The following is a 26924-nucleotide window of genomic DNA, read 5'->3' as shown; positions in this document are numbered from 1 at the left end:
TAAAAAAAAAAAAACAATCACAGGCAATCAAAGGCAATCACATACTCAATAGGGTTGATCTGAAATGAAATCACGTTTTCCTCATTAATACACATGAGTCGGGCAAAATAACAGCGTAGGACACGCGCGTACGCGTCATTTTAGAAGAAAACGACGTCCCAGGCATGAAATTTGCTGCGACGTAAACTCTTGCGCTCTGGATCAGCTGAGCCAGTTGATGGTTCAGGTTCATATTATGATAATTGGAATGTTCACTTGGATGGTCATGTTTACATTCTTCTTTTTATGAGAGATATTTTTTTCTAAAAGCACAAGACAAGGAGGAACGAAATCAAGGTAACACAGTATCAGGACAAAAAGTTTTTTTTTTTTTTTTTGGGATTTTATTCGTGTGCAAATCGGCAGATTTTATTGTGCTTCTCCAAATATTAGTTGTTCAGTTCTAAAGTCAAACTAATATACGGATTCATTTAACCCTTTTCAGAAGGTCTTTGCCTACCTAATTCATGTATTTGTTTGAATCAGTTTGGATGCTTATGAAATATTCAAATTCCTTGATGATTTAGGAGTTTTGTCTGCTGTGAACTTTTATTATAAAACTTCAATTGAGCATAAATGCCACAAAATGGCGAAAAAGCAAAAAAAAAAAAAAAAAAAGCTTTACTTTTTTTTTATTAAACGTGGCACACACAAAAAAAACAATCAGCCTATCGCAAGTTGCTGCACATTACAGCACCTGGAGTCAGCTTATAAGTATTACTTGAATAATTAAGCGTTGACTTTTGGGGCGTATCTCGCTATGTCTTGATATTGTACCAATTTCCAACCAAACGCACGTCTGCCCTTTTTGCACACCCGACCTTGAACAGTGCGTCTGTCTGTGTTTCCTCTCAGCTCCGGGTCGACCCCATCCCAATATGCAGTTTCTGCCTCGGCACAAAAGAGTCCAACCGAGACAAGCGTCCGGAGGAGCTTCTGTCTTGCGCCGACTGCGGGAGCAGCGGTAAGTCGACACATGCCGAGTATCGCTAAGCGTCGGATTGTAAAATCAATGATAGCCGTGAAGAATTACGGACAAGCGCCTTGAAGGCGCACCGTGAGGCGCATCATTCACCCCGCGAGTGGAAGGCCCCTCGAGACTCATTCGGGCGACCTTGAGGGATTTATTGACCTTTTTGTAATGTTTGTAAATAATGGGCATTGGGCACTATGGCAGAACTGAAAATGGCAACACAAAGCCCCCCAAGAGGTTGAGGGTTTTTTTTTTTTTCAATTTACTTACAAAATAAGAATCACAAGAATCCAGCAGAACCGGTGAGTGAGGAGGACCAATCGAACGGATGTTGTACAGAGAAAGACTGCAAGATGTAGTAGCCGCTTGTAAGGGTCAGACTCGGACCCAAACATCCATCATGGGCTTTATGGGAGGCATTTTCTCACAGGTGGCCATCAAAATTGTGGCCGGCTTGTCTTTGAGCAATTTAGCGAAACATGATGGCCGGCCTGCTAACTCTACAGTATGCCATCCATTGCATCGTCTGTCTCACTAATGCAAGCAACAGAAAAGTCAATTAATTAGCCAGTCCCTTCATTAATCATGTCAAAATTTCCACCACTTTTTTTTTTTTTTTTTCATCAACTTCACTGTTGAAATGTGAATTACTGCCAGCGTTTTGTCTCCCTTCCAAGCAAGTTACCTCACGTAATATCAGCTTCATGACTATCAGGGATGTGATTTTTCCGCTAATTCGCGGAATTCCGGGTTTTTTATCCCCCCCCAAAAAAAAATATTTTTTTTTTTTTTTTTAGTAGTTCATTGTGTATGCACATGACTCCGACAGATAACATCTTCTGCTATAACAAAGGCATTTGTGGTATGTTCTAATATGAGTTACTTTTTTATTTGGTCATGATACAATTATTTGTTCATGAAATTTGAACTCTTCAACATTATTTATGTGTTAACTTAGTAATCACATTAGTTAGATATGATGATGTTCTCAGTGATAGTTTTTAAAAGCAAAGGCAGTCCAATGTTTTTGAATGTGACTGATTTTGAGTTGACTAAAACTGCCATTTTATATGGGATAGTTCAATATACATTGAAAATTTATGCTGTTGTTTTGTCTATTTCTTTGTCATGTGAGTGCATTGAAAGTACTACACGGAAAACCCATGAGCTCCGGGGGGCTTTGGACCTAGCTGGGTGCCAGCGGCCCCCAGACCCCCGGCTAAATTTTCAGATAATTTCACTTTGGTCAAATCACATCCCTGGACTATGGAAAACGTCCTCTTTTGCCACTCCGAAGTCTGTCTAACGTTAGGTTGTCGTTTCAATCAAGTGGCTCGATGGAATGATTTTGATTCCTTTCATAAGCCCAGGATCAAAGATCAATTTATTTTTAACAGCAGATGGGTGGCGTTTACGTTTCTCTGCCCGTCAATGAGACACTCGTGTTGGAGCAATTATTTGAAATGCCGCAAGGGATCGTTGCCAGCGTGACATTTTAACAGCGCAAATTTGACTAACTGGCATGGAGGTGGTTTCCATTAAGTGTACACAAACTGCTTTACAAGCATGATGGGGCGCTTTTTGCCTTTCACACATCGGCTTCCGTTACAAATGAGCGCCGCTACTCTTTCTGCCTCATTAGGATCAAATTATCTGTAATTAGCCACTCTGATGTTTTGATCAGACCGCTTTAACGTAACACGCCGATTGTGGCAAGCGAGGAAGGGAGAGAAAAAAAACACGCATGCCATTCATGCTAGTCATTCATTTTCAGGGCTGCTTGTGTTAATAATTCAACAGCATGAAGTGGCAACATTGATTAAAAGGGCTCGTGTGCCTTTTTGGATTCCTCCTCTAGGGCATCCCTCCTGTCTGAAGTTCTCCCCCGAGTTGACCTCCCATGTGAAGCGATTACGGTGGCAGTGCATCGAATGCAAAACCTGCAGCTGCTGCCAAATACAGGGCAAAAATGCAGTAAGTACGCGCGCTTTTTACCAAATGCCGTTTATTCCAGCCTTGCTGCAGAAAGTCAAACACAATCTCTGCAAGTTGCTGTAATGTCAAAACACATTTTGTCAATGTCAAAACAAACTTTCTCCATCATAAAACCTTTATTAAGTGTGCAGGTACATGTTTTAAAGGCTTCCATACGTACATACATTATTAGCATTTTAGGTTGTTTTGATCTGTATAAAAGACTCGGAAAAAAAATTCTTCTTTGTGGAGAAGTTATATGAATCAATGCCTTCGTTTGAGGACTAGCTTTCTGACTTTGAGGAGCAATAGAACACAATATTGTGTGGGCCTTGCAAAATCAGTCAAATCCCAGTAAAACAGCCCGGAGTGAAGGGGATTGCTTCTGTGAAAATGACTGGGAGTGAATGAGTTCATGTGGGGCAAATTACAAGTTTTGACACACGCACCCGCTTATTTCGAGCCTTGATAATATTATTGTTAGATAATATTCTACAATGTGCTAATGCTTCCCTTTTTGGTTTTGAAATGATTTGAAGTCATTGACGGAGTAACACGTTTGGGGGTGTTTATTTTAATTAGGCAGAAGGTTAGTTGGAAGTGCAGGAGAGCTCGCAAAAAAATAAAAAATATCTGGATGCTTAATTTCACACTTGATGGTAGTATTTTTGTACACAAATATTAAGAAGAAGAACATTTTTACCTTCTCAAGTGTAAAAAAATAAAGGAGCCACAATATGACAAAAGTAAACAGGAGGTGTTTTTAGAGTAATAATGTCACCTGGTGGCCACTTTAAACTATCGCTCGTGTGCCACCAATCGTGGTGAAGGCATTGCTGACTTGCCCACCTTACATCTGTCCGCTGTTCCTCCAGGACCAGATGCTCTTCTGCGATTCGTGTGACCGGGGCTTCCACATGGAGTGCTGCGAGCCGCCCATTTCCAGAATGCCAAAAGGTGAGGCGTCAGGTGGCAATATCGAATGATTGCGGCTTCCCCTGTGGGGCGGTGGGAGGCGATGAGAGCTTGACAGTGCTGGGGGCCGACTAATGCACAAACTGTACTTGTGCACTTTGCCGGCCTATTCATACAATAGCTGACTTGGAAGTCGATTTCAGCGGACACGCAGAGCGGAGCCATTGTTTCCCGTATGGATTTCCGCCTTTCTGCTGAGTAATTGATTGTCATTGTGAGCTGACCGGATGCCGGCAGCTCAAGGAAATGTTGTACAAAAAAAAACTAAAAACAACGTACTGTTTGTCCTGGGAATTAATGAAGCCCCCCCCCCCGAATGTTATTGTGTGTGTGTTTGGATGCCCTCCAGGAACGTGGCTGTGCCAGGTCTGCAGGCCCAAGGAGAACGTAAAGAAGCTGCTGCACCGGAAAGCCGACGAGATCAAACGGCGATATGCAAAGCCCATCGGAAGGCCCAGGAATAAGCTCATGCAACGAATGTATGTGCGCGCAAGTCGCTTGGCAGCATCTTTCGCGAGCGCTTTCTGAACTCGGCTGTCTGCTCGCAGGTGTCTAAGCAGTGGTGATGGCTCCACGGTGGCACTCGGAGGAAGGGGGTCACCCGGTAGGGGTCCGAAGTTTAGCGTGTGTACCTCATCCCGTCATGCCGCATCTGTGAAGGACGCCAGAGGCCGCTTGGCTGTTCCAGACGCCACCCAATTCACCATCCCAACCCTCACCTCCTCCTCCACCACCGCCACCGTCACTCCCCTCCTCACGCCCTCCTTCGCCACCCCAGCTGCGCTCGGCGTTAACAAGAAAACCAAAGGGCTCATCGACGGCCTTTCCAAATTCTTCACCCCTTCCCCCGTGGGGCGTCGCTCGCGAGCCGTAGCCGCCGAGTCGCCCGCCAACAAACGCTTAGGCTCTAGGGACGAGGCGGCCGCCAGTCACAAGATAGCCCCCCAGTCTGCATTCCCCGCCGCCCCGACATCGCCGGGATTTAGCCCGCCCTCGCAGGTGTCCGCCGGCTCCACGTCGGCTAACTCGCCCCAGAGCTCTTCCAGCCAGTCCAGCGTTCCCTCCATGGGCAGCCTGTGCAATAGCAGCCAGCTCAAGGGACTGTTTGACGGACTCTCGCACATTTACGCCACTCAGGGACAGTCGCGCAAAAAGAGGCTAGCGTGCTACGCGCCGCCCAAGCGCACGCAGCAAAAGCGGGACTTGCCCCACGTTTCCAAAGCGCCGCCCCAGTGCCACAGACAGAGCGAGTTTAGTAAAAACCGGCTCAGCTCCACCTCGGCCGGGCCGGGCCGACCCAGAGGACACGCCTTTAAGTTGGTCAGCCATTTCAAGCGCAATCCTTTCCTTAAAAAGCACAGGACGCTAGGCAGGCTGAGGTATAAAGTGAGCCCCCCGAAGGGAGCCCCCTCGCCAGGGAAGGGACACTTGACAGATGGAAGAGTTAAGCCAGAGAGTAACGATGGTAAGCAAGGCTCCCCAGCGCCAGCCCAGGCCTGCGCCGCCACACTTTGTTCAGCTTCTTCTTGACTTGCTTTTGAACGCTTGCAATTATTTTTTGTCTTCCCGACGAGAGCTCAGACGGCCCTCGGCACGCTAACCGACTAATCTACTCCCGCCAAATTTGAATGATTTTTGACTTCCTTAACCTGGCTGCGGAGTTGACGTGGCTTCCATCCTCCATGCTGCATGGCCCACTAACTCCCCTTCCCTCTGTCGCCCCTCGCTCTGCCCTTGACCCGCACCCCTCGCATCGTCACGTCCGTCCGGGCCGTCGTCATCATCACATCTGCGCTCTTCCTCATCCGCACCCTCGTCTTCACTCACAGTAGTCATTTACCCCGTGAGTCAGCCACATCGGAGATGACATGATGACTATAAGCCAGTGTGGCAACCTTTCATTTTCAAACGCTAATCCACCAACAAAGCATCCCAAAAACCGTACACTCATGAATACCGTTCATCTAATAGTGTCCCAATTAGTTGCCAGGTAATAAACGCCTGCCTCGGCGTAAAAAAAAAAAAGTTAATAGCTGCAATTACTGCGGTCCGTAGAAACAAACTCTCATAAAATTATAACGATTGTTGCCATTTGCAGCTCTTTTGCTAACCAAAACAGGAGCACTTGAGGGTTTTTTTTCCCACTGCTCGGTCTTAGGAAAACTTGACGACTATATTATTCAAAACAAATGTAGCTCTCCCACTTGAAACTGCAAAGGAAAATCTATTTTCCTGAAAAGTCAACTTGAGTTATTTAAAAAAAAAAATTGTAATAATAATTCTGTAGCCCTAAGTGTACCTGTAGTGGTATTTCAAATGGATTGGATTTGAGTGCAAATACAGTTTCAAGGGAGCGTTATGTCTTCCTAACTGTCGCTTCGGTGCCTTGCTCCATAATAATCCTTTTTATTTAGTTCTAAACCGTCAGTAGTGCCGTTTAGATAAAAGCCGTCTCCCGCAGGACACGATGTGAAGCAATACAATGTGTTAATGACGAATCCCTCCCACCGGACACGGAGGTTTGGATTGAAGTCACGATGTCTCTCGTAAGACGGCGAGGTCCGGTCTGCTCTCCAGCATCACTCATCAGCGTCCGTGTCCATTCCCGCGCCGCCTTCACTGCCTCTGCTTCTTCATTCACGGGGTCTCGGAGGATGACTAAGCACATGAAAGCCGTTATGCAATTAGAGTGATTTAGTTTCACTTCATTCCATTAGGGATTTCTTTTTCCCCCCCGCTCACACATAAACATGCAAAGATGATACATTAGCAACATTCCTCCCGAGACGCCCGGGCTGTGCGGCAGTACCGGCAGTTTATAAGCGCATTTGCATAGAATGCAGTGAGGAGATGATTCATTATTGGTTGATTGTGTCGCTAATAGGCTACAACGGGGAGCTGCGGGTGACGCAGGGAGCCCGCGCCACCTCGGCGGCCATGTCCGGACAGCACGTGACCGACGAGGACGTAGAGATGTTCACCAGCGTCCGAGAAGTCGCAGCGCAGGTGAATGCGAGTAGTTTGGGGCTTCTTCCGTGTTGCTGACGCGCTACTTTTGGTATACAGCGCCCACATCTTTGTGGGTCCGGCATTTTACCTAATCAGTCTTTTTTTCTTTTTCTTTTTTCTTTTTTCCCCCCTGGTGAGTAACCTAGTCCCCGTTCTTTATTTTTTGCTCAATCACCAACTCGTATATTTTTTTTAATAGGAAATTTTAAGGAGCCTTGACTTACAAATTCATTTGTCCCTCAAAGCACTTAATTAAAATGTTAAACATTTTATTTTCACTGGCGCGGAGCCTGAACATAATCTTATCTAATATTTTTCACGACACAAGCTCATATTTCATTTTATAATTAAAAAAAACAAACTTGGCCCAAAAAAAATCTGAAATGCAAACACAAAACATGGCATATGTTCACTTGTCACTGTCGAGGGAGGTAACCACATGTACTGATGGCGGCCAGATGTTGTGAACTTTCTTACGGCAATCTAACGTTTGGCGTGTGTGAAGCTCACGCCGAAGACGCTTTTACTCTCAACGCACAGCAAAAAAATCGCCCAAGCGACGGCCCATAACTTGAAAAGATTTGCTAGTGAAGGCGCTTTCAGATCGAGGTGCCACTTCATATTTCAAAAGATGCGGTTAACATTTAAAATGAACCTTGTGAGGCTTGATGACATTTTGAAATGTATTTTTATGCGACGTGTTTAGCCTGAACAGCTCCCAGGAGGCGCTAATGCTTTTTTTTTTCTTCAAGCAAAGACTCCTGGGAGTTGTGGTGGTTGGCACAATGCTAACGGAGAAGCTGTCTTTAATCTTAGTTGTCGTAAAGTGCTCATATTTGCTATTCATTATGCTTCCGTCTGCTAGTTGACGTGTTCTTGTGAAGATTTGTCACCTTTTTATACAGAGAAACAAAAGAAATGCTCAGAAATAAAATACACTTTGTGCTGAATGCCGATGATCTAATATGTATTTCATTGAGCTACTATTCATTATCATGGCTTGTTAGTGGATTTATGACATTGCAAGGAAGAATGATTCAAGTCAAGGTTTAGTAGAATAGAGTCCTTGACTTTCTTTCTGTTGCTTTTGTTTACAGAGAACAGGATGTCAAATGAACGCGGACGCCACGCGATGTCCAGCCGTTATTGAATTTGGCAAGTACGAAATACAAACCTGGTATTCGTCGCCGTACCCGCCTGAATATTCAAGGTATTTGAGCAATCTCCAAACCCGCGTATTCATTCTTTTACTTTCACCGCGTTGCTCGGATGGCGCTCGTGTGTATACAATACAAAACCGCAGCGTTCCTCCTTGTGTTCTTGTTGTCGTCTTTTGTCAGATTACAAAAGCTTTATCTGTGTGAGTTCTGTCTGAAGTACATGAGAAGCAAAAACATTCTCCAGAGGCACACAAAGAAGTGCGGCTGGTTCCACCCGCCGGCCAATGAGATCTACCGAAAGGACGGCCTCTCCGTCTTCGAGGTCAGCGTTGCCTTTCCAGCAATGAAGCAATAAAACGCACACTGCTTGAGATTTGTGGGCGGCGGCGGCGGGAGTGAGAAAAATTGACTCTCCGGTGTCCTTTCGCTCTTTTTCTGCCCCGCTTAGGTTGATGGAAATGTCAGCAAACTGTTCTGCCAAAACCTCTGCCTGTTAGCCAAGCTTTTCCTGGATCACAAGACCTTGTATTACGACGTGGAGCCCTTCCTTTTCTACATCCTCACAAAGAACGACCACAAAGGCTGTCATCTCGTGGGCTACTTCTCCAAGGTAAGCAATTAGATGCGGACTGGAATCTCCACTGCCATTTGGGAAATGGAACCTTTCCCATCCTAATCAATTATATGTGTTATATACTGTGTACGTACGGCAGGGCCTTAACTCTTTGACTGCCAAAAACCTTAAATAACGTTTAGTAAAATCCTATGGAGGAGTGCCAAAGACGTTAAAAGACGTTTTTTTTCCAAAACAGAGGTGAAACTAACCATTTTCTATTGTTGATTACTGAAAAACGGAATAAGGTAGAAACAAACTTTTTTTTTCTGATGAAAGATGAGAGTCCAATCTTTCATTTGGTAGTATGTGCGTTTCCATAGTCCAAACACATAATTTTCTGTGGACCTTGAAAGATCAGTCAAAAATGCTTAAATCGGCTGGCACCCACGGCATCCCTTTTCTGAAAACGTTTGGCAGTCAAAGAGTTAAAATGATTTTTTTTTTTTTTTTGCTTGAGGTACAGAGAGGGCTTTTTTTTTTTGTACTGTATTTTGTTCTTCCCAACAGATCATTTTAATCTTGTCAGGTCATGCTGACAGTTTCAACAAATATGACAAAAAGTGAAACAAAGCTTCTTTTTTGCTGCCAATAAGTTTTTCTATTCGCAAAAGAGAAATATCGATTAACATCAGAAATCCTATTTTTGTGAGAGAATCTCGGCATTTATTTCATTTTAAGGCCACACTGTCCAGCCCTCGTAGAAAACTATCAAAAATAAGTAACAGCGTAAACCGAAGCAATTCCCGACAAAAGTATTTGGAGTCCTACCAATGTCCTTGTTTAAGAAAGTGTCCCAAAAAGGTGCAAAAATCCCAAGGAAAAAAACATCATACACAGAAATGTAATCCTTTCATGCTAGCTGAAATGAGCTCGAGTGAGGTTCACTGACATTCGGCATTATACAATTCCACAACAAAAAAAAGTGATATCTTAAAGGTATGTTCATCTTTATATGGAAATCTTTTGGCTGTGTGTAACTGAAGCGGCGGTGCCACAGACGAGGACAATGGCAGGTGCGGTGAATTGCGCCGGCTTTCTCACCCACTTTGATCCCTTTTTCCTCCTTCCCCGCAGGAAAAGCTTTGCCAGCAAAAGTACAACGTCTCCTGCATAATGATCATGCCTCAGTACCAACGGCAAGGATTCGGACGCTTCCTTATTGATTTCAGTAAGTTCCTCAACGCTCCATTTGGCAGCCATTTTGTTCTGTTTTTTTTTTTACCAAAGGTCTTTTCAGCTGCTTAAGTGGTGGATGTGTAGCTGGTGGCGAGGTGCTGCCATCTGCTTTGAAGTGACCTAATCAAGAAGCGTTCATCAACAGCGCTTTTAAGGATTAAGCGAAGCAACGCTACATTCAGTTGACAAACATTTCAACGGCCACACAATATTATGGGAAATTAACGTTATAAAACTGGAAAGTGTGCTGACATTCTTGATCTGTGTTTATTACTTTGTATTTCGACAATTGGGGAAATTGCTTCTTTTAGGTTTTCGTTCAGTCAAGGAGTCAGTGCCAAATTCAAATGTCTCTGTCCCCCTTCCTTTTGTGTTGTGTTCAAGAATTGATTCACAGAGGATAAGGCGGGACGGATAATGGCGCATTTGATTTCCTGTTCACTTTGGGGAGCCATTGAGACACTGTGATATTGAGAGCGCGGCGGTAACAAAAACGGCAGGATTAAGGGAGATTGAACGCAGCTGAATTGTCAGCTGCGCCAGGGCTTTATTGGAAGGAGCTCCGACTTGTTTAGATGAACAGATTTTCTGCTTGATAGGATCATACCGGAGGGACGTTTTTAAGATCCAAGGGTTATGTGGCAAGTCGTTTGTTTATAAAGGAGACATATTATGGAAAATGAACTTTGTATTGTTTGTGTCCAAATTGTTGGTTCCCGAAAGAGCCTGCCCCACCCAACTAGTGTGGAGCAACCAAATAGATCTTGAGTTTTCTGCCCGTTTCTCAAAATCCTGTCTGCCACTTCACTGTTGCCAAATAATGTGGGCAGTTATCTATCTTACAGTGGTGACCTGACATATGACTTTTCCAAAATACAAACTGTTGCTTGGCGGGTTTCGTCATTGCTTTGACTTGCGAGCAGAAAGACGAGTCGCGTCACAACAAGCAGCAGCAGTTTGGCAGTTGGTCAACACTTCTTTGCTGTTCATTACCACTCACAGTTGAAGTTGAACTTCCCGACGTCCGAATTATACTGCCCCCAGGTGGCCATTACACACACACCCGAAGGAGCAGCACAACAACCACTGAATTAAAGCCAAAAAAACGGTTTAATTCCTTATTTTCTATGAAAATATGTCGTTGATGTGTTTTTATGAAGCACGATTATGTAGTTAGTTATTGAAGAAAACATTGCAAAAATGTTTTCCGTGGTGAAAGATGATTTGAGTACTTTGAGTTACAACTGTGGTCACAGAATAAAATGAACTCATATCTCAAGACACCACTGCATGTCTATAATCCTTGGGGTATCTTGACGAAAGCATGCCACATGTGATTAATACATTATAAATGGTTGGAAAAGTGCTTAAAGTGTGACGAATCCTCCTGTGAATTTCAGCGATGAGTATTTTCATCATGACTCTGAACATAACGCGCTCAATGTTTGTCGATTAGATTTGCTTGTTTGCTTCTCTGCGGTGGGCGCGCATTAAAAAGCGTAAATTAATTCCGTGCAGTTCATAATGGATGACCCTTGACGCGGGAAGGAGGGGGAGCTGCTATGAAACTAATTACGCGCACTTCCATATTTGTTGTTCTTGGCTGGCTTGTTATCATCGCTCATACAGTCTCTTTGAAAGAAAGCACCCCCCCCCCCCCTCGCTCCCCCCTCTATGTTTCGTCGCATCTTTATTTCTCTCCCGCCGGCGTCCATCGTAACTCTTGGAGGAGAAGAGAACTGATTGCTTCTCTTTGACTATTTGAAGGTGAAATCCCAAGCCGGGCGCGATGTCACTTTCCTCGCGACGACGGAAATGCAATCTGAAAATCTGAATTAAGCTGCTTCTCCCTCGACTAAAGCATTTTTTTTTTTCCCCCCTTCAGGTTACCTTCTCACCAGGCAAGAAGGACAAGCCGGCTCCCCTGAGAAGCCGCTGTCAGATCTGGGTCGCTTATCCTACCTGGCGTATTGGAAAAGTGTCATCCTGGAGTACCTTTATAGGCAGCCAAATAAACACGTCAGTGTTAAAGGCATCAGCAGGGCCACGGGGATGTGTCCGCACGACATCGCCGCCACTCTGCAGCACCTCGGCATGATTGACAGGCAGGATGGACGGTCAGTTTGCACGCCGCCACCGCTGGGCTCGCTTTCTCTCTCGCTCGCTCTCGCGCAGCCTTCTGTGTGTGTGTGTGTGTGTGTGTGTCCGTGTGCGTCATCTGACTTATCCAGGCCAGCGGGTATTTTTAACGGCGGATCCATTTTGTGTGGTGGAATATTGACAAAAGTAAGTCAGGTTAAGCACCCCCTAGGACTGTAGCAGTACTTTAACTTTAACCTGCTCCTGCGGAAATTCACATATATTTGTACATTGGGGCGTTTATGATCCAGAACTTCCCGCGATAGATGAAAATATTATCAATATTCCATGATAGTATTCTGGAAACGTTAATAATAACTATAATGAAAACAAACACTTCATGTGAGGTGCAACTATTGTTTACGCATGGAGGGGCACGATCCTCACATTCTACACTGCAGTATCTGTGACATTGAATGTGTGTGGCTTTAAAAAAAAAATTTTTTAAGTTGGCTGTTGTTTCAGAATTGCGGCTGGCTGTTTACCAGCTAACCATTTTAGCCGCTTTGCGTGATGTGCTCCTCTGGGCATAAGTTGTGTGTATGAATGTACTAATGTGTTTATTTTGTTCGGTAAATTTGCTTTAGCTAGCATTGTTAGCCTTTGTTAAACTAGTGAACAACATTTGCTTTACCGTAGACATGCAGTTGTGTAAGCCAGTTCTCGTTTGCAGTAGACGCTTTCTTCCTTTTTAAAGTGTGAAAGGATCCCAAACGTTGGGACTTTCTCTGTCTTTTAACCACTATTTCCTCTTGGTTCACACTTTTTGCCATGTGAGTCTGCAGTAACTTGTGTCAAAAAATGAAAATGTGTCAAAACGATCACTGCAAAATCCAGCAACATAAAAAAAGTGCAATATCAAATTTTTAAATCCCCATAAAGTGAAAACCAAGTGAACTGCGATTATAGAAAATGGACAAGTATATAGCAAAATATTTTGAAAGTATGTTGTCGTGAATGACCTTTGACACAACGAGCTTTATTGCCTGCGATTCAGGGTGGTGCTGATCCGAAGAGAACGACTGATCCATCGGCACATGGACAGACTGCGGAGCGACCCGCGTCGACGCGACGTGGACCCCGAAGCCCTGCGCTGGACGCGCTCCACGTCGCGCAACGCCGTCCCGTCCCAGGAGGAGCGGGAGGCGGTGATGGACGTAGGTTCCCACTCAGACGGCGCGTGTTTACGCTCGCCTGCCTCTGAATATTTGCATGATTAGCTTGGCGAGTTCAAACGGAGGCCAAAGCAGGCGGCGCGCACGCGCTGCCAACATTGCTGCAAATCACTTCAACGCCTTTCACGGCACTTAATATGCACACTTTTGAATGATTGGCCCACATCAGATCTGGATTTTGCACCTGTACATACAGTATAGGCTACAGTAAACCTGAGTTAACGTCAGGCGACTATGAATGGCTTAATTTAAATGATGACTTATCTCTCTAAGAGATGCTGCTGAGACGAAGAACTCCCTGTTTTTGTTAGAAATTCAAACACAAATAAGTGACATTTTAACTTTTAGTAAAATTAGTTTTTCTTTGCTCTCTGCGGTTTTATTTCAAATTTTAAAATAGGGTTTCCTATTCTCTAAATGTCTCAAATGAACAGATATACATTCAAAAATGTTGCAAATTTGAAACGGAATTTGAAACAAATATGCTTCATGGCAACGAAGTTAAGAGTTGGCGTTGGCATTTTTTTTCTTATTTTGACGCCACTTTTCAGTGCGTCCCCGATATTCGCTGAGGAGAGCGACTAGGCCAGCCCAGGAATAGCGAACATCTGCGTATAATTGACACCCACTGAAATACATTGAAAATAAATGAATTTATTTTTTACAAACGCTGATCAAGTATTCTATACATGCTTTCCACGGAAAATGGGGGGAAGTTTTGTGAATCCGTGGATGCCAAACCACAAGTATGTGGAGGTCTACTGTACAGCAATTAAGAGTTTATCATCTCCTTGACTACTTAAAATCGACCCTCAAAAAAAAATATGACTAATCACCGTTCCCTCCTCTAAAAATTACCCGTATCATTAGTTAAAACCCTAACTATACACTCAAATATGATAAAAAAAAAAAAAACATTGTTTTTGCATCTTTTTGCAGTCTGAGCGTCTAAAGCAGCAGGCCAGTTGCTGGGAGAAAGAGGAGCGAGGGAGCCACGCGGCAACTCACAGCCACAGACAGACGCTCACCAAGATGCACTGCAAAGTGCCCTACAGGACGTACGAGCGGCGCCACGCCCCGTTGTGGAGCAGACGTGTCCAGCCGGCGCCGAACGTCAGCGAGGACGAGGAAGAAGCGGACAATGACGTGGACTCGGATGACTCGCCGTCCGTCCTCGCAAAGGCGCACGCCATGCTGGCGGCCAAGCGAAAGGTGACTTACTGTTTCGTGATGCTGTGACTCGCGCTCCCCCCGAAATGTGATGCTCTCCCATAACGTTGATCGTCTGGGCGTGGGATCGAATAAAACCAAAATTTACCATCACAAAGAATGTGATGAATCCATCAGTTGCTGCCACTGCTTTTTTTTAACTGTACAGTAGCCACCCCTTTAGCCTCACTGGCACACTTTGTGATGCTAGCTTTTGATATTCTGTATTTGTGCAGGAAATGTAGTTTGCACTGCCGTCAGATTCACATTTGCCTATATGCCGCTGCCCCCTGGTGCATGAGTCGATATTACAGCCAGAAAAACAATATGGAAACATTTTCTACAGTGTGGTCGTTCCATTTATTGATTTCGTCTTACGAGGCACACAAGAAGGCAGCAGTCGCGGCAGGAAAATGTCAATAGCCTAACTAGGGTTTTTTTCTGCCATCTCATTTGTGGCCTCTCTGTACCGATGCTGCATTAGAGACATTATTGTGCTTTAAAAAAAAAACTAATTACTACACAATTCTAAGCAATTTAGGCCTTTGCAAAGTCCTGGGCGAAATACCCCAAGGAACAAGAATTCTTGGCCACTCTTTGTATACTAGCCATTAAAAAGTCAATTTGCCGTCATATGTCCACCCAACTTTTCACATTTCTCTCTCCGACCAGCCACGTTGTCCTGGAGTTTTCATTTGTGTTGGTGTTGTTGTGTTCCAGAGGAGCTTGGCGCTGAAGAAGAGGGGCCGCAAGAGAAAGGCAATCAACAGCAGCGTCACAACGGAGACCATCTCTGAGACCACCGAGGTCCTCAACGAGCCCTTCGACAACTCTGAGGATGAGAGTCCCATGCCTCGGTTGGCGCGCACCTGCAGCGTGAGCGGCATGGAGGAGGAAGATGAAGAGGAGGAAAACAAGCGGCAGATGGCGCCGGTGAAACGGCGGAGAGGTCGACCGAGGCTCAAGGAGAAAGTGCAGATGGATGATCTTCAACACTGGGATGAAGGTACCAGCAGGAATTTGCAAATGGATTTAGGGACACGGTGGCCAAGTGGTTGGCACATACGCCTCACAGATCTGAGGTTGGGGTTCGAATGAATGGAATACATTGAGTTTTGAGTTCGTTTTTCTTTTGTTTTTTAAATTCAGTTCATTATTAGTTTTTAGAGCCAGTTTGTTTTTATTTTTCGAAAATGCTTCGTTTTAGTTTAGTTTTTTTATTCATTTTAGAATGAGCTTCAGATTTTTCAATATATTAAATATTTGTCAAGTGCAAATTATAACAAACAAACAAAATAAAAAGAATAAGGTTACTAAGTATTGTGTAATGAAGCAAACTATGATTCTCAAACGATGCACAGCAATACTGAAATTAATGAACCCGCAACCCGACAAGCGGTAGATAATGGATGGATGGCTGGATTAACCCCTGAAAGATAATGTGTTATATTAATTGACAGACAAAAACTTTTTGGGGTTAATTTTCGTTGTTTTAAAAAGCATTTTCTTTCTTATTATATTTACTTAATGAAAATGTTCTTTAATTTTAGTTTATTTTGGTAGTTTCTGTTTACAATGATCTTGTCCTGGAATTAATTCAACTTGTTTGTGAAGCTACCAATGGATATGAAAGTTATGAAACATTAGATTAGTCTGCATTAGATTGCACCTTATTGCTGCATTATTTTTTTTTATGTGCAGATGTTGACGTCCTCTCCAAGAGACCCGTCAGACCTCGTCCAGTCAAGCGAAAGAAAGGTTGGCCCAAAGGAGTCAAACGAGGGCCCCCAAAGTGGCGCCTGAAGAACGAGCGCAAAATGGGCTTCAAGCTCAACCTTTACACTCCGCCCGAAACGCCCATGGAGGCGGAGCAGCACCGCATCCAGGCCGAGGAGGCGCAGGGAGAACCGGAACGCGAGCTCCACGCCGGCAGGCCGGCCAGACGCTCGGCACGACCGACATTCCGATCCGAGCCCCCGAGCCCGGCTGGCCGTCGCTCGTCCAAGTCCAGGTCCCCCGTTGGGTCACGCGCCGCCTCGCCCGTCGCCATGTCGCCCGCCAACGAAAACCACGACGATTCTCCGGAGCATCGAGATGATGAGCAGCAAGAAAGTGAGCGCGAGCTGGACTGCCCGACCAAGGATGTGGATAGTAGCGCGGAAGTGGCGGCGTCGCCTGATCATCACGACGAGGAGGAGGAGCCGATGACGAGAACCGAGGATGGCGATGAAGACGAAAGCAATGACAAGACAACAGCGCCTGAGAGTTTCCATCTCGAGGCGTCGCAAGCTTCAAAAGAAGCACATGAACGTTTTTTAGCCCCCGAAGAAGAAGACGCCGACATCGCGTCAAATCAGCAACTCTGTAAAGAATACGCCGCCACCGCCGCCCCTGAATGCGTCCAGAAGGCACGTGCGGAAACGAAAGAAGCGTCGCCACGCCCTCCGGCCGAAGGGCTTCCTTCTGGAGCAGCTGGCGACTCGGAGGAGTCCGAAGAGGAAAGTGCGCCCGCTCCTCGGCAGGGTCACGCGCCGCCCCTCAGTCCCGCGCTCAGGGACGGCCCCCCGATCTGCACAGAGATCGACTCCGAGACGGTGCGGGCCGTTCGGTCCCTGACGCGGGAGAGCGAAGGTGACGCGGTGTTCCAGGACTGCGTGGAGAGCCAGGACGCCTGCAGGAACGTGCACACGTACGCCCCCGTGGAAGACTGCCCGCCCTCGGACCACAGCAGCCCGCTTTCCTCGGCGCAGTCGCATCCCAGCCAGTCGGTGCGCTCCGTCAGCAGCCCCGCCGTGTCCATCCTGGAGGCGGGCTACGCGCAGATCAGCCCCGAGCACAGCGCCATCTCGGTGCCGTCCATCCACAACATGGAGACCAGCCCCATGATGGACGTGCCGTCGGTGTCGGACCACTCGCAGCAGGTGGTGGACAGCGGCTTCAGCGACCTGGGCAGCATCGAGAGCACCACCGAGAACTACGAGAACCCCAGCAGCTACGACTCCACCATGGGGGGCAGCGTCTGCGGGGCCGGCCCCCCCCAGGGCGGCTGCCCCTACGGCGGCATGGCCCAGAGCAGCTGCGCCGTCAGCCAGCAAATGGCCGCCGTCAACCCGGCCGGCTGCGGCATGATTCAGCAGAACAGCCTGAGCTCGCCGCCGCACTGCAACGTCAAGTCGCCGCAGGGCTGCGTGGTGGCGGCCGAACGGCCCCCCAGCGCCAACCAGCGCGGCGCGCACGGCAGGCACGGCCCCCACAATCAGCACAATCAACACAACCAGCATAACCACCACCACAATCACCACCTGCAGCACAATCAGCTCAGCCAGCACAATCAGCACGCCGCGCTTAACCTCCACAATCAGCAGGACGCCGCCGCCGCCGCCGCCCAGTGCGCCATCCCCGCCAACTTTGCCGCCGCCATGCAGCTGCCCGACATCCCCGAGTCGGGCAACCCCAACTTCGCCCTCTACGAGAGGATCAACCACCAGGGCGAGTACGCCGGCGGCCACTACCCGCAGTCGTCGGGCCTCAGCCTGGCCAAGCTGCAGCAGTTCACCAACACCTTCATCGAGCACCCGCGCTCGCTGCCCTTCAACCACGCTCCCTCGCACCCCATCACGTCCTACGCCAACACCCCCTCGCTGTCCTCGCAGCACTCCGGCCTGGTGGGCCTGCCGCAGACCCCGCACCGCGTCTCCAACCCGCAGGTGCAGGCCGCCATGACGCCGCCGGCCATGATGCTCCAACGCAACATGGGCGTGCCGCCGGCTCAGCGCATCCAGTCCCAGATGGCGGCCAAGACTCACGCCTCGGCGCGCTCCAAGTCGGCGCCGCTCACGCACCACCACCAGCACCAGCACCAGCAGCAGATGTACGCGCGGCAGTCCCAGGGCGTGGCCATGCAGGCGCCGGCGCGGACGCTGGCGGGCATGCCGCGCGTCAACATGAGCGTCAACATCATGCCGGCGCCGGCCTACAACTCCATGAACATGTCCTCGCTCAACGCCATGAACGGCTACGGCATGAGCCAGCCCATGATGAACAGCGGTTACCACGGCAACCACGCCGCCTACATGAACCAGTCGCCCCAGTACTCTATGCAGATGGGCATGATGGGAACGCAGCCATACCCGCAGCAGCCCATGCAGGCGCCGCCGCACGGCAACATGGTGTACACTCCGGCCGGTCACCATGGTTACATGAACCCGGCGGGCATGTCCAAGCAATCGCTGAAAGGGCCTTTCATCAGGCGGTAGCCCGCCGCCGATGCGTGTTTTCGCTTTAGATGCACTGATTTGGCCTTTGTTCTTCTTGTTTGTGTCATCGACACTTCTCGCAAAAAGTTTGCCGTGTTGGACTTTCGGGTGAAATTCCGGGATGACCCTTAAAATGAATGCGCGCGGATCCAACTTCTGACACAATTGCCTCATTTGCCAAGAGCCAAACCGGATGGCGGCGCCTTTGCCAGATTCTTGCTTTTCAGCTTTTGCCGAACAATAAGTGAAGTTAAAGTACCACTGATTGTCACACCCACCTATTACTTACCTTTTAGTGATTATTATTTTTGTTAATTAGTCAAGGATGGTTAATCTGACATCTGAACAGGCTAACGCAGAGGTTGGCATCGAGGGCCGGAGTCCTGCAGGTTTTGCATGTTGCCCTTCTCCAACACAGCTGCTCACATATCAGCTGTGTTGGAGAAGAACTCTGCATAAGCCTGATAACCATCCTGTTGATTGGAATCAGCTTGTTTTGGAAGAGGGAAACCCTCCAAAACCTGCAGGACTCCGAGGAGCCCTCCAGGACCGACATTGCCCACCTCTGGGCTAACGGCTCATTATAAATAATTAAATATAGTTAAAGCGACTCATTAGCAAATAAACAACAATAATTGGTTTAGTACGACGGCGTATTAGGGTCACGTATAAATATATATATTTTTTTTAGAGGGTGGGGGCAATATTCCGAGAGAAAAAAAACACAAATTTGTCACTTTCTAAAGTGGCAAATTTGAGATCAGGAAGTGTTGTCGCTCCAGCTGCCCTCTAGGACAAGTCAAGTTTAAATTAAGAAGGAATCCGTCTCAATCGGGCCTTTCCATCTTTTAAACGGTAACCACCAACCAACCCTCACATTAGACTATAGCTAGTATTTGTCATAATGACCCTGGCACCTGGTCTGATTTTGGCTTCTCCGACCTCGATTTATTTACAGAAATAACAATATGAAAAAAATGATCACTAAAGTATGGCAAATGTTTAAAAGCAGAAGCCGTTTCAAAAACGGAGTCTGCAGCTGCTTCTAGAAGATCTAAAATAGAGCAGTTTTATGTTCATCCTGAAAGTTCACCCAAAAGCACATTTTTTTTTTGTGAGTAGTGTCATAAAATATATCAAATATATTTTTTCTTGTTTTGTTCTTTAAAGGCAAAAACCAGCAGCAGCACTTGGAAAGAATGCAAATATTTTCATTCATGTGTTTAAAAAAAAAAAGAAGTATTTTTGTTCCTCCAAGATGGGAAGCCTTACGACATGGTGATGTTGAAGAAGAAATGAAATTCTATTTAATTAGCGGCAGGTTCCGAGGCTCTGAGGTCGGTGGGCTTTTCCGCCGCCGCGTAGCAGCCTCACGTGGAAGCCATTTTTTTTTTTTCATGTGCCTGCTCACGAGTGGAACCTGTTCAGTGTGTTAACTGTCCAACAGTGCTCACGCGCAAAACCGTTTAGTTTGTACCATATTTGCGCCTTTGTATATTTAAATTATTGTACGTATTTTTCTTTCCTTTTTTTTTTTTTTTTTTTTTTTGTAAAGTGGCAAACCTTAGCATGCTTGGGTCTCTCCTTTTAGTGACAGTGCATTGAAGTAGTACTGTACAAGTGTCGTGCTTAACAAATAGCAAGCCATTTTCAAGCTACCGGGCCTTTTATTAGGTGACAAATCAAATTATATTTTGTTAATGCTAATAAAGTTTAAAAAAAAACAACAAAAAAAAAACATGTAAAACTTTTAGTCCTGTTTTCTGTTGCGCTTTGAGAGGTTTTATTGCTCTATGTATGTACAATTGGGAAATCTTTTTGTAACAGATCTCCTCCAGGCAGCTTTCTGTTTAATAAAGCAGACGGATTTCTGTCCAAATATGCGAGCATATCTCCCTCTTTGTACACTCCAGAATATGATATATGATCTATATCTCTATATATAACAATAAAGAAAACTAAAGTTCCTTGATATTTTTGCAGAATGCCTTTTAAAACTTTTGTTCTGTTTGTCAAATATGGAGCGGAAATGTTTTGCGTGTTTCCATCCGCACATTCAGCTCGTCTTTCTGTTCATGAGATGCTGGTAAGATTTCACACTTGGAAACGAGTGGGACAGAATTGGAGCATTTTGCTCATTTCATCTTAAGGGTGTAGTTCCAATTCGGGCCTTTAGGGGGCAGCGCTAGGCTAACTCCCAAGTCTTTCTTGAGTTCAACGTCAGAATTGCACTCAACTTTTCCTAATGGCAGTTTCTTTTCTTTCAGGCGTCCAAGACGAACCTGACCAGGATTCAACGAGGCTGAAGATTATGACGAAACCTCAGTTGTGGATAAAAGTGGTCCGAGCGTATCCGGATGTAACGATTGCAAGGTATGAACCCCTCCGATTTTATTGCCTCCCTGAAATCACTCGTCTGCGTGACAACAATGGCGTTAGCCCACTTGGGTTCCCAGTGGCTCAAACGTTGCGTCGTTCACTCCTAGATGTCATGTGGACTCGGTGCGCCGGGCGTGGTCCCGCCGCTCGTCGGCGAGCCTGGCGTCCAGCTGCCGCAGCTGCTTGAGGAAGCCCCAGTTGGGCAGGATCCTCCGGCGCGTCTTGACGTGCTCGGCGGCGGCGGCCAACGTCATGCCCTCGGCCATCATCAGGTAGGCCAGGAAGAGCGCGGCTGAGCGACTTCTGCCCATCACGCAGTGCACCAGCACTTTGTCTGCGGGTACATTTCCTGCCGGTTACGCAACTCGTCAAGATCAATCGTTTTTTGGTTTTTCTACATACTGCGATCGTCGGCCAGCGCCGTTTGGATGAAGTGGGCGGCGGTGACAAAGTACTGGCTGAGGTCGAAGGTGGGCGTGTCCGACGCCACCACGCCGTGGTAGGCCACGGCCATGTCGCCGTAGTAACCGGCGCCCGTGTCCACGTTGTTCCACGTGCCCTCGGCGGCGTTCAGGATGTGCGTAATCCCCAACTTCTTCAGTTGCAACTTGTCTTTTGCCGTCGCCCTTCACAGTCAAAAGGAATCCAGTCCAATTGTTTGTGTACAATGAACATGTCTTTTAGACTCTTGGCACATTTTGCAACATCCGGACACAGCTGTTAAATCATATACCAAAGTTATTATAGTCAACAAAAACTAACCAATAAATGAAACTAGAATTGGGAGAGAGAAAAAAAGTTATTTCACAAAATAAATTAAAACAAAAAAATAACTGAAACTACATTTTATGTCAAACAAAAAAGTGAAAATGTTTTTTCCCACTATTGACAATTAATATGCATGTGCTTTCGGGGTTCATTTGAAATATTATTTTGGTATTGATGCACAATTCTGTAGCTACAGAAAAAGGAAGGTTAAACTAATTTTATTTGAGAAATTATCAATTTATAAAAATACATAACTATAAAATGCCTACAGTAGAATGATAAACATAATACAAATATTATATTGATAATAAATATTTAGAATAATAAATGTATAATAAAAATAAATTATATAATTTGTTTGTATTGATACTATTTTTAATTATTGCTGTACAATTCTGTAGCTACAAAAGAGCCATTTAGGATTTTTATTTTTACTTACAAAATTACGATCTTATTGACCTTTTTTCTTTTTATCTTGCTCTCTACAAATACTCCATATATTTAAAAAAGTCCAATACTAAAAAAAAAAAACTCAACTAAAACAAAGCATTTAAATAAAATACTAACACACTAAAAAAAGAGTTAAAACAAAGTGAATTGATGAGCAAAAGTCAAAACAAAATAAAAATATGAAAAATCCAAAATTATTATAATTCAAACAGTAGCCAAACAGTAAATCATCAAAATCAATCAAAAAGTGAAAAAAAAAGTTTGATTAATATTAGTATGCTTTGGCTGTGATTGGAATCTTGGTTATGTAATAAATCAATACTTTTTTTATTGAGTGGGGTGGCGGGAGTTTAAAATAATTTAAATAATACAAAATTGTGACCGTTACGCATAAGTTGCGAAATTGAGGCTGAGGCAATGTTGCGTGTGCATCGTTGGAGTACGTTTTGAAATGTTCCTACTCACTCGTCGCCAATGTAGACGCCAGGCCACACCTGGTTGTACGCCGCGTACGCCGCGCAGCCCCGGTTGAGGATCTTGTCCAGCTCGTAGCAGCTGGGCGTGACCTCCTCGTCGTCGTCGTCGTCGTCGCGGCGGCTTCCTTCGCACATGCTTCGGCCCGCTTACGTAATCAGGCCAAAGCTTTAAGAGTTGACGTTTTTCGCGACGCCGCTCGTCCTCGGCGGCCACGAGTCACGGCCAAGGAGACGATTGTATAACGGCCGTCCCGTGCCCGGGATATTTTTAGGGACTGTGATGATGTGGCTGACACGAGCTGCCGCGCTGGAACACTTCCACCCCCGCCTCCGAGCACACGCACACGCACACACAAGGCACTCCACTGCTATACTCGCACTGTTGAATTGTGAAAATATCACTCCAATCCTGGATCATAAAAAAAAAAAAAAACGGATGAATGCCCAAACAAAACAAAACTTTATCACCAGTCAGTCAGACGTCATTTTTTGTGAATTTCGTTTTTATTTTTGGCTAAAGCTAAAAAAAAGTTAGCTGTCATGTTGAGTGTAGTTTTTTTTTTTTGTGCATCTCAAAAGTGAAATTACAGAGTTTAGTCTGTAACATAACAAAATTTAGAAAAAAAAATCAAGCTCTGTGGATCTGCAAGCTATTCACTTTTAGACATTTTAGATTATTTTTATTTTATTTTTTTTGTCCAAAAAAATAAATAGAAAAACATTTCACATTGCAGCCATACATATTACGCATACCAAAAACGGCCACAGTTCATGGAAAAGGCTTTAAATACCAATGAAACTGTCAACGTATTTTTTGTTTTCTTCATTTTTGATCCATTTGCACACAAAAAAACAAAGAATGGGCTTTTGTGTTAAATTTGAGTTTAAAATAAAAAATCTGTTTAAGAATAAGGCGGTAATGTAAGCATTTAGAAAGCATTTACGTGGCTTCACTTTTTACAGTCGTGATCCGCATCGTCACCCAAAATGTTGTCACGCCGACTTTTCCCTCTCGACTTTGCGACGCGTCCTCACTCCTCGGCTTCATCACTCATTTCGACAGCGCCATCATTAAACCTGCGCTATCCGACCCTTTTCATGTTGACAGTCGCTCTGGGCTCTTATCAAGCCGCCGCCTTCATCTCTTTCCTCTTTAAGTCCCGCCCGGATCCGTGCACATGCCCTCTCAAGATTATTTTTGTCATCTCGCATCCCTTTTGTTGGTTTATTTATAGGCGCGCTGCCTTGCCGGTGACACGTGACGACACCGGCTTGTCTTTGGGGTATTTAGGCCTTCTTAAGGACCTCAACATGCACGAAAAGGGCTTATATATCCTACAGGCAACGAAATTGGACGATTGCGTATAGTTTTTGAGAAAACTCAAGTTGTCGGTTTCATAGACGGAAAAAAAAAATTCTAGAAAAGTTTTTCAAATTTTCTAGGTTTTCTGGAAAACACATTTTCGAATTAAATGTGAGTATTTTCAAGAAAAAAAATGTTTGGGAACATTATCTAGAATATTTTGGGGAGAAAAGTCATCTATTTTTAATGCTAAAACAAATTTTGAAGTTGTGTGTTTTTTGAAAAAAAAAAAAAATTGTGGCTACCAGTATATATTTTTGAGTACAAAAGCATTGGAGGTAAAGTTGATAAAAAAGTCATTTTCAAGAAATGTATATTTTTCCCTTAAAAGCTTTTGTATTGTATTTTCTAGATAATTTTTTTCAAACATGTATTTTAAAGAAATAACTCTTATTTTTAATACAATAAGGAAAATAATATTTAGTGGTAAAAATTCTTGACATTGTTTTATGTTTTATTTTTTTGCAGTACAATGCTAAAAAAACGTATTTTTCTCATTAAAAAGCACTTTAAAAAAAATTGGGGGGGGGGGGTTAGATCTGGAACAGATTAACATTGTTTCCATTCATTCCTATGTAGAGTCAATTTGAGATGCAAGAATGCGGGAATGAAGTAAGCAAACCACAAAAGGTAAACACGATCACGTTCATTTATTTTGTTGTGACTTTTTTTTTTAATCCTCAGCCCCCCCCCCCCCCTACTCCCAAGCCAGCGAACATGACTTCAACAGCAACAACGTCCGTTGCGTCTGTCGGTCTGCAGTTTGGTGTCGAGCGCCCGCAGCTGCTCTAAGAAGCCGAGGTTGGGCGAGATGTTGCGCTTGACGCTGACCGCCGCGATGGCCTCGGCCAGCGTCATCCGCTCGTGGATCATCAGGTAGGCCAGCACCAGCGTGGACGAGCGGCTCAGACCCATGGCGCAGTGTACCAGCACTCGCCCTGCACACACACACACACACACACACACACACACACACACACACACACACCATCAAAAACATGATTCCAACAGCACAAAATGTTGCAATAATAGTTACAATTCTTGAGGATAAAGTTGTTATACTACAAGAAAGATTTCAAGAGAAAAAACTCTGAATAATATGACAACAAAGTCGTCATTAACTCATTCACTGGCAGCCATTTTCACTGAAGCAAACCCCTTCGCTCCCGGCTGTTTTACTGGATTTGGACAGATTTTGCAAGGCCCACAGAATATTGTGTTCTATTGCTATAAAAAAATGGAACCGACCTTAAGAAGTCTTTCATCGGGAAAAAAAGAAGTATGTTTCTGTTTCCGTTTTGCAACAATTAGCATTAGCATATAGCTAAGTTTCATCATTATTCACAAATCTGTTTAAAACTGTGGGGAAAAGAACTTTTTTCAACATGGCCCTGGTTGATCTCTTTTACTCTGCTGCCATCTGCTGGCCGTTTTTCTTAATAGCTACCATTGCTTCAACCGTTGTCTTCAGTTCAGAGGCTGCGTCAAAGCCCCTCTGTATGCTCTAGCGTAAATAAACTTTTTTTTTTTTTTTTTTATGTCTAAATATGTTTTTGGGACCACGGCAATATTTGAAATTGAATGGGTTTATACGTTTTTGTCAAAAAGAATCAGCTCTCTAAAAATCCTTGAGTCAGGTCACTCGTATGTCGAGGCACCAATCGGCTTGATTGCGATCGACGCAAACCGCCGTGGCGAGCTTCTCACCCGTGGGTGAACTCAAGGCGCTCCGGATGAAGTTGGCCGCCTTGTGAAAGAAAACGCTGAGGTTAAAGGTCACCATATCGTAGGCTTGCACGCCGTGATATGTCAGCCTGATGTCGCGGTAGAAGCCGGCGCCCGTGTCGACGTTGAACTTCCCGTGGGCGGCGTTCAGCACGTGGCTGATGCCGCGCGCTCGCAGGCCGCGCTTGTCTTTGGCGGCGTACCTGAAGAGAGACAGAGAGAAAAACAATTCGTTTGTCTCGTATACGTCTGAAGGGGCTGCTTCTCACCAAAATGGCTGACTTCCTGCGCGTTTTCAGGCACGGGTTCTTAAGAGTTTTTTTGTAGGTCTACTCATGACAGACACGTCGACCAAAATTCATGTTGCAAAGTGAAACAGATTTTAGGGGCTGATTTTCCGAAATCTGTAGGACAAGTTCAATTTTGTCGAACCCTTGGACATGTCCCAGAATGGCCACTTCCGACCAAAATGGCTAACTTTCTCTGCATTTTCACACACGGATACGACAGGCCCGTTCGTAATAGACGGGCTTGCTTACTTGAAAGTGAATCGGGCTGAATTTCCCCAAACCTTCCGTCCAAGTTTATTTTCTCGGAACCACCGGATGTTGCGTCCCAAGCTCAACATGTCCGACTTACATGTCCCCTATAAAGATCCTGGGCTGGACCTCGTCCATGTGGTTGCACTCGCTGCCCGTCTTGGTCCACATCAGCCTCTGGAGTTCCGAAGCTGGGGGGCTCTCGTACCTGGCGGGGGGCGCATCCCCGGGGCCGGGTAAGCTCCTCGGGCGTCGGGGCAGGTCTGATTGCGCCACTTTGGCTTTTTGTACACAATCTAGCACATGGAAAAGGAGACAGGTTAAGCAATTTCTCATTTTTCCTCTCAACATTTTAAAAGTCTCTAAATGTGAAGCCATTTTTGTGGAGGCACGAACGACACACGGTGAGCAATTTATTGCTCGGGCCAGTTCGGCAAACATTTTGAGCGAGCCGACAACTAGCTCTGTGAGTGCTCATCATGTTCTCAGTTATGATGTCACAGAGCTCAAGAACATGAAATAC

The 26924-nt window shown here is 45.4% G+C and overlaps 2 protein-coding genes across 5 annotated transcripts in view; one reads left to right on the top strand and one right to left on the bottom strand.

Moving 5' to 3' along the window:
* The window catches only part of kat6b (K(lysine) acetyltransferase 6B), a 31976-nt gene extending 11392 nt beyond the window's left edge, over nucleotides 1-20584 (top strand). For 3 of the 4 annotated variants that reach the window (XM_077550164.1, XM_077550165.1, XM_077550163.1), the window contains exons 3-17: nucleotides 895-1003; nucleotides 2871-2986; nucleotides 3862-3943; nucleotides 4311-4440; nucleotides 4510-5426; nucleotides 6846-6967; nucleotides 8068-8180; nucleotides 8311-8452; nucleotides 8579-8740; nucleotides 9821-9914; nucleotides 11808-12039; nucleotides 13059-13218; nucleotides 14176-14448; nucleotides 15166-15451; nucleotides 16147-20584. In XM_077550164.1, coding sequence (XP_077406290.1) covers nucleotides 895-1003; nucleotides 2871-2986; nucleotides 3862-3943; nucleotides 4311-4440; nucleotides 4510-5426; nucleotides 6846-6967; nucleotides 8068-8180; nucleotides 8311-8452; nucleotides 8579-8740; nucleotides 9821-9914; nucleotides 11808-12039; nucleotides 13059-13218; nucleotides 14176-14448; nucleotides 15166-15451; nucleotides 16147-18701 — 5493 coding nt within the window. In that variant the 3' untranslated portion in view covers nucleotides 18702-20584. The remainder of the gene's footprint in view (nucleotides 1-894; nucleotides 1004-2870; nucleotides 2987-3861; nucleotides 3944-4310; nucleotides 4441-4509; nucleotides 5427-6845; nucleotides 6968-8067; nucleotides 8181-8310; nucleotides 8453-8578; nucleotides 8741-9820; nucleotides 9915-11807; nucleotides 12040-13058; nucleotides 13219-14175; nucleotides 14449-15165; nucleotides 15452-16146) is intronic. The other variant, XM_077550166.1, reaches the window with a different exon arrangement.
* LOC144038765 (uncharacterized) lies at nucleotides 20535-26906 on the bottom strand. The gene is made up of 6 exons (XM_077551487.1): nucleotides 26502-26906; nucleotides 25845-26065; nucleotides 24875-25075; nucleotides 22764-22920; nucleotides 21483-21706; nucleotides 20535-21414 (listed from the first exon to the last, which is right to left on the bottom strand). The coding sequence occupies exons 1-6, from the start codon at nucleotides 26840-26842 to the stop codon at nucleotides 21191-21193; spliced, it is 1368 nt and encodes a 455-aa protein (XP_077407613.1). The 5' UTR covers nucleotides 26843-26906; the 3' UTR covers nucleotides 20535-21190.
* Nucleotides 26907-26924: the final 18 nt, after the last annotated feature.

Source organism: Vanacampus margaritifer, chromosome 18, assembly GCF_051991255.1.
Source record: "Vanacampus margaritifer isolate UIUO_Vmar chromosome 18, RoL_Vmar_1.0, whole genome shotgun sequence".
NCBI lineage: Eukaryota > Metazoa > Chordata > Actinopteri > Syngnathiformes > Syngnathidae > Vanacampus > Vanacampus margaritifer.
Note: the sequence above shows the minus strand (reverse complement) of the source record. Positions and strands in the feature narration are given on the sequence as shown.

What these genes read in the sequence shown, in the direction of transcription:
- LOC144038765 (XM_077551487.1), bottom strand. Translation starts at nt 26,842, where the DNA reads ATGTTTGCCGAACTGGCCCGAGCAATAAATTGCTCACCGTGTGTCGTT. An exon ending in CGCCTTGAGTTCACCCACGG is followed by an intron (nt 25,076 to 25,844) that starts GTGAGAAGCTCG and finishes GTGTGTGTGCAG; the next exon opens with GGCGAGTGCTGGTACACTGC. An exon ending in GGCGTCTACATTGGCGACGA is followed by an intron (nt 21,707 to 22,763) that starts GTGAGTAGGAAC and finishes TTGACTGTGAAG; the next exon opens with GGCGACGGCAAAAGACAAGT.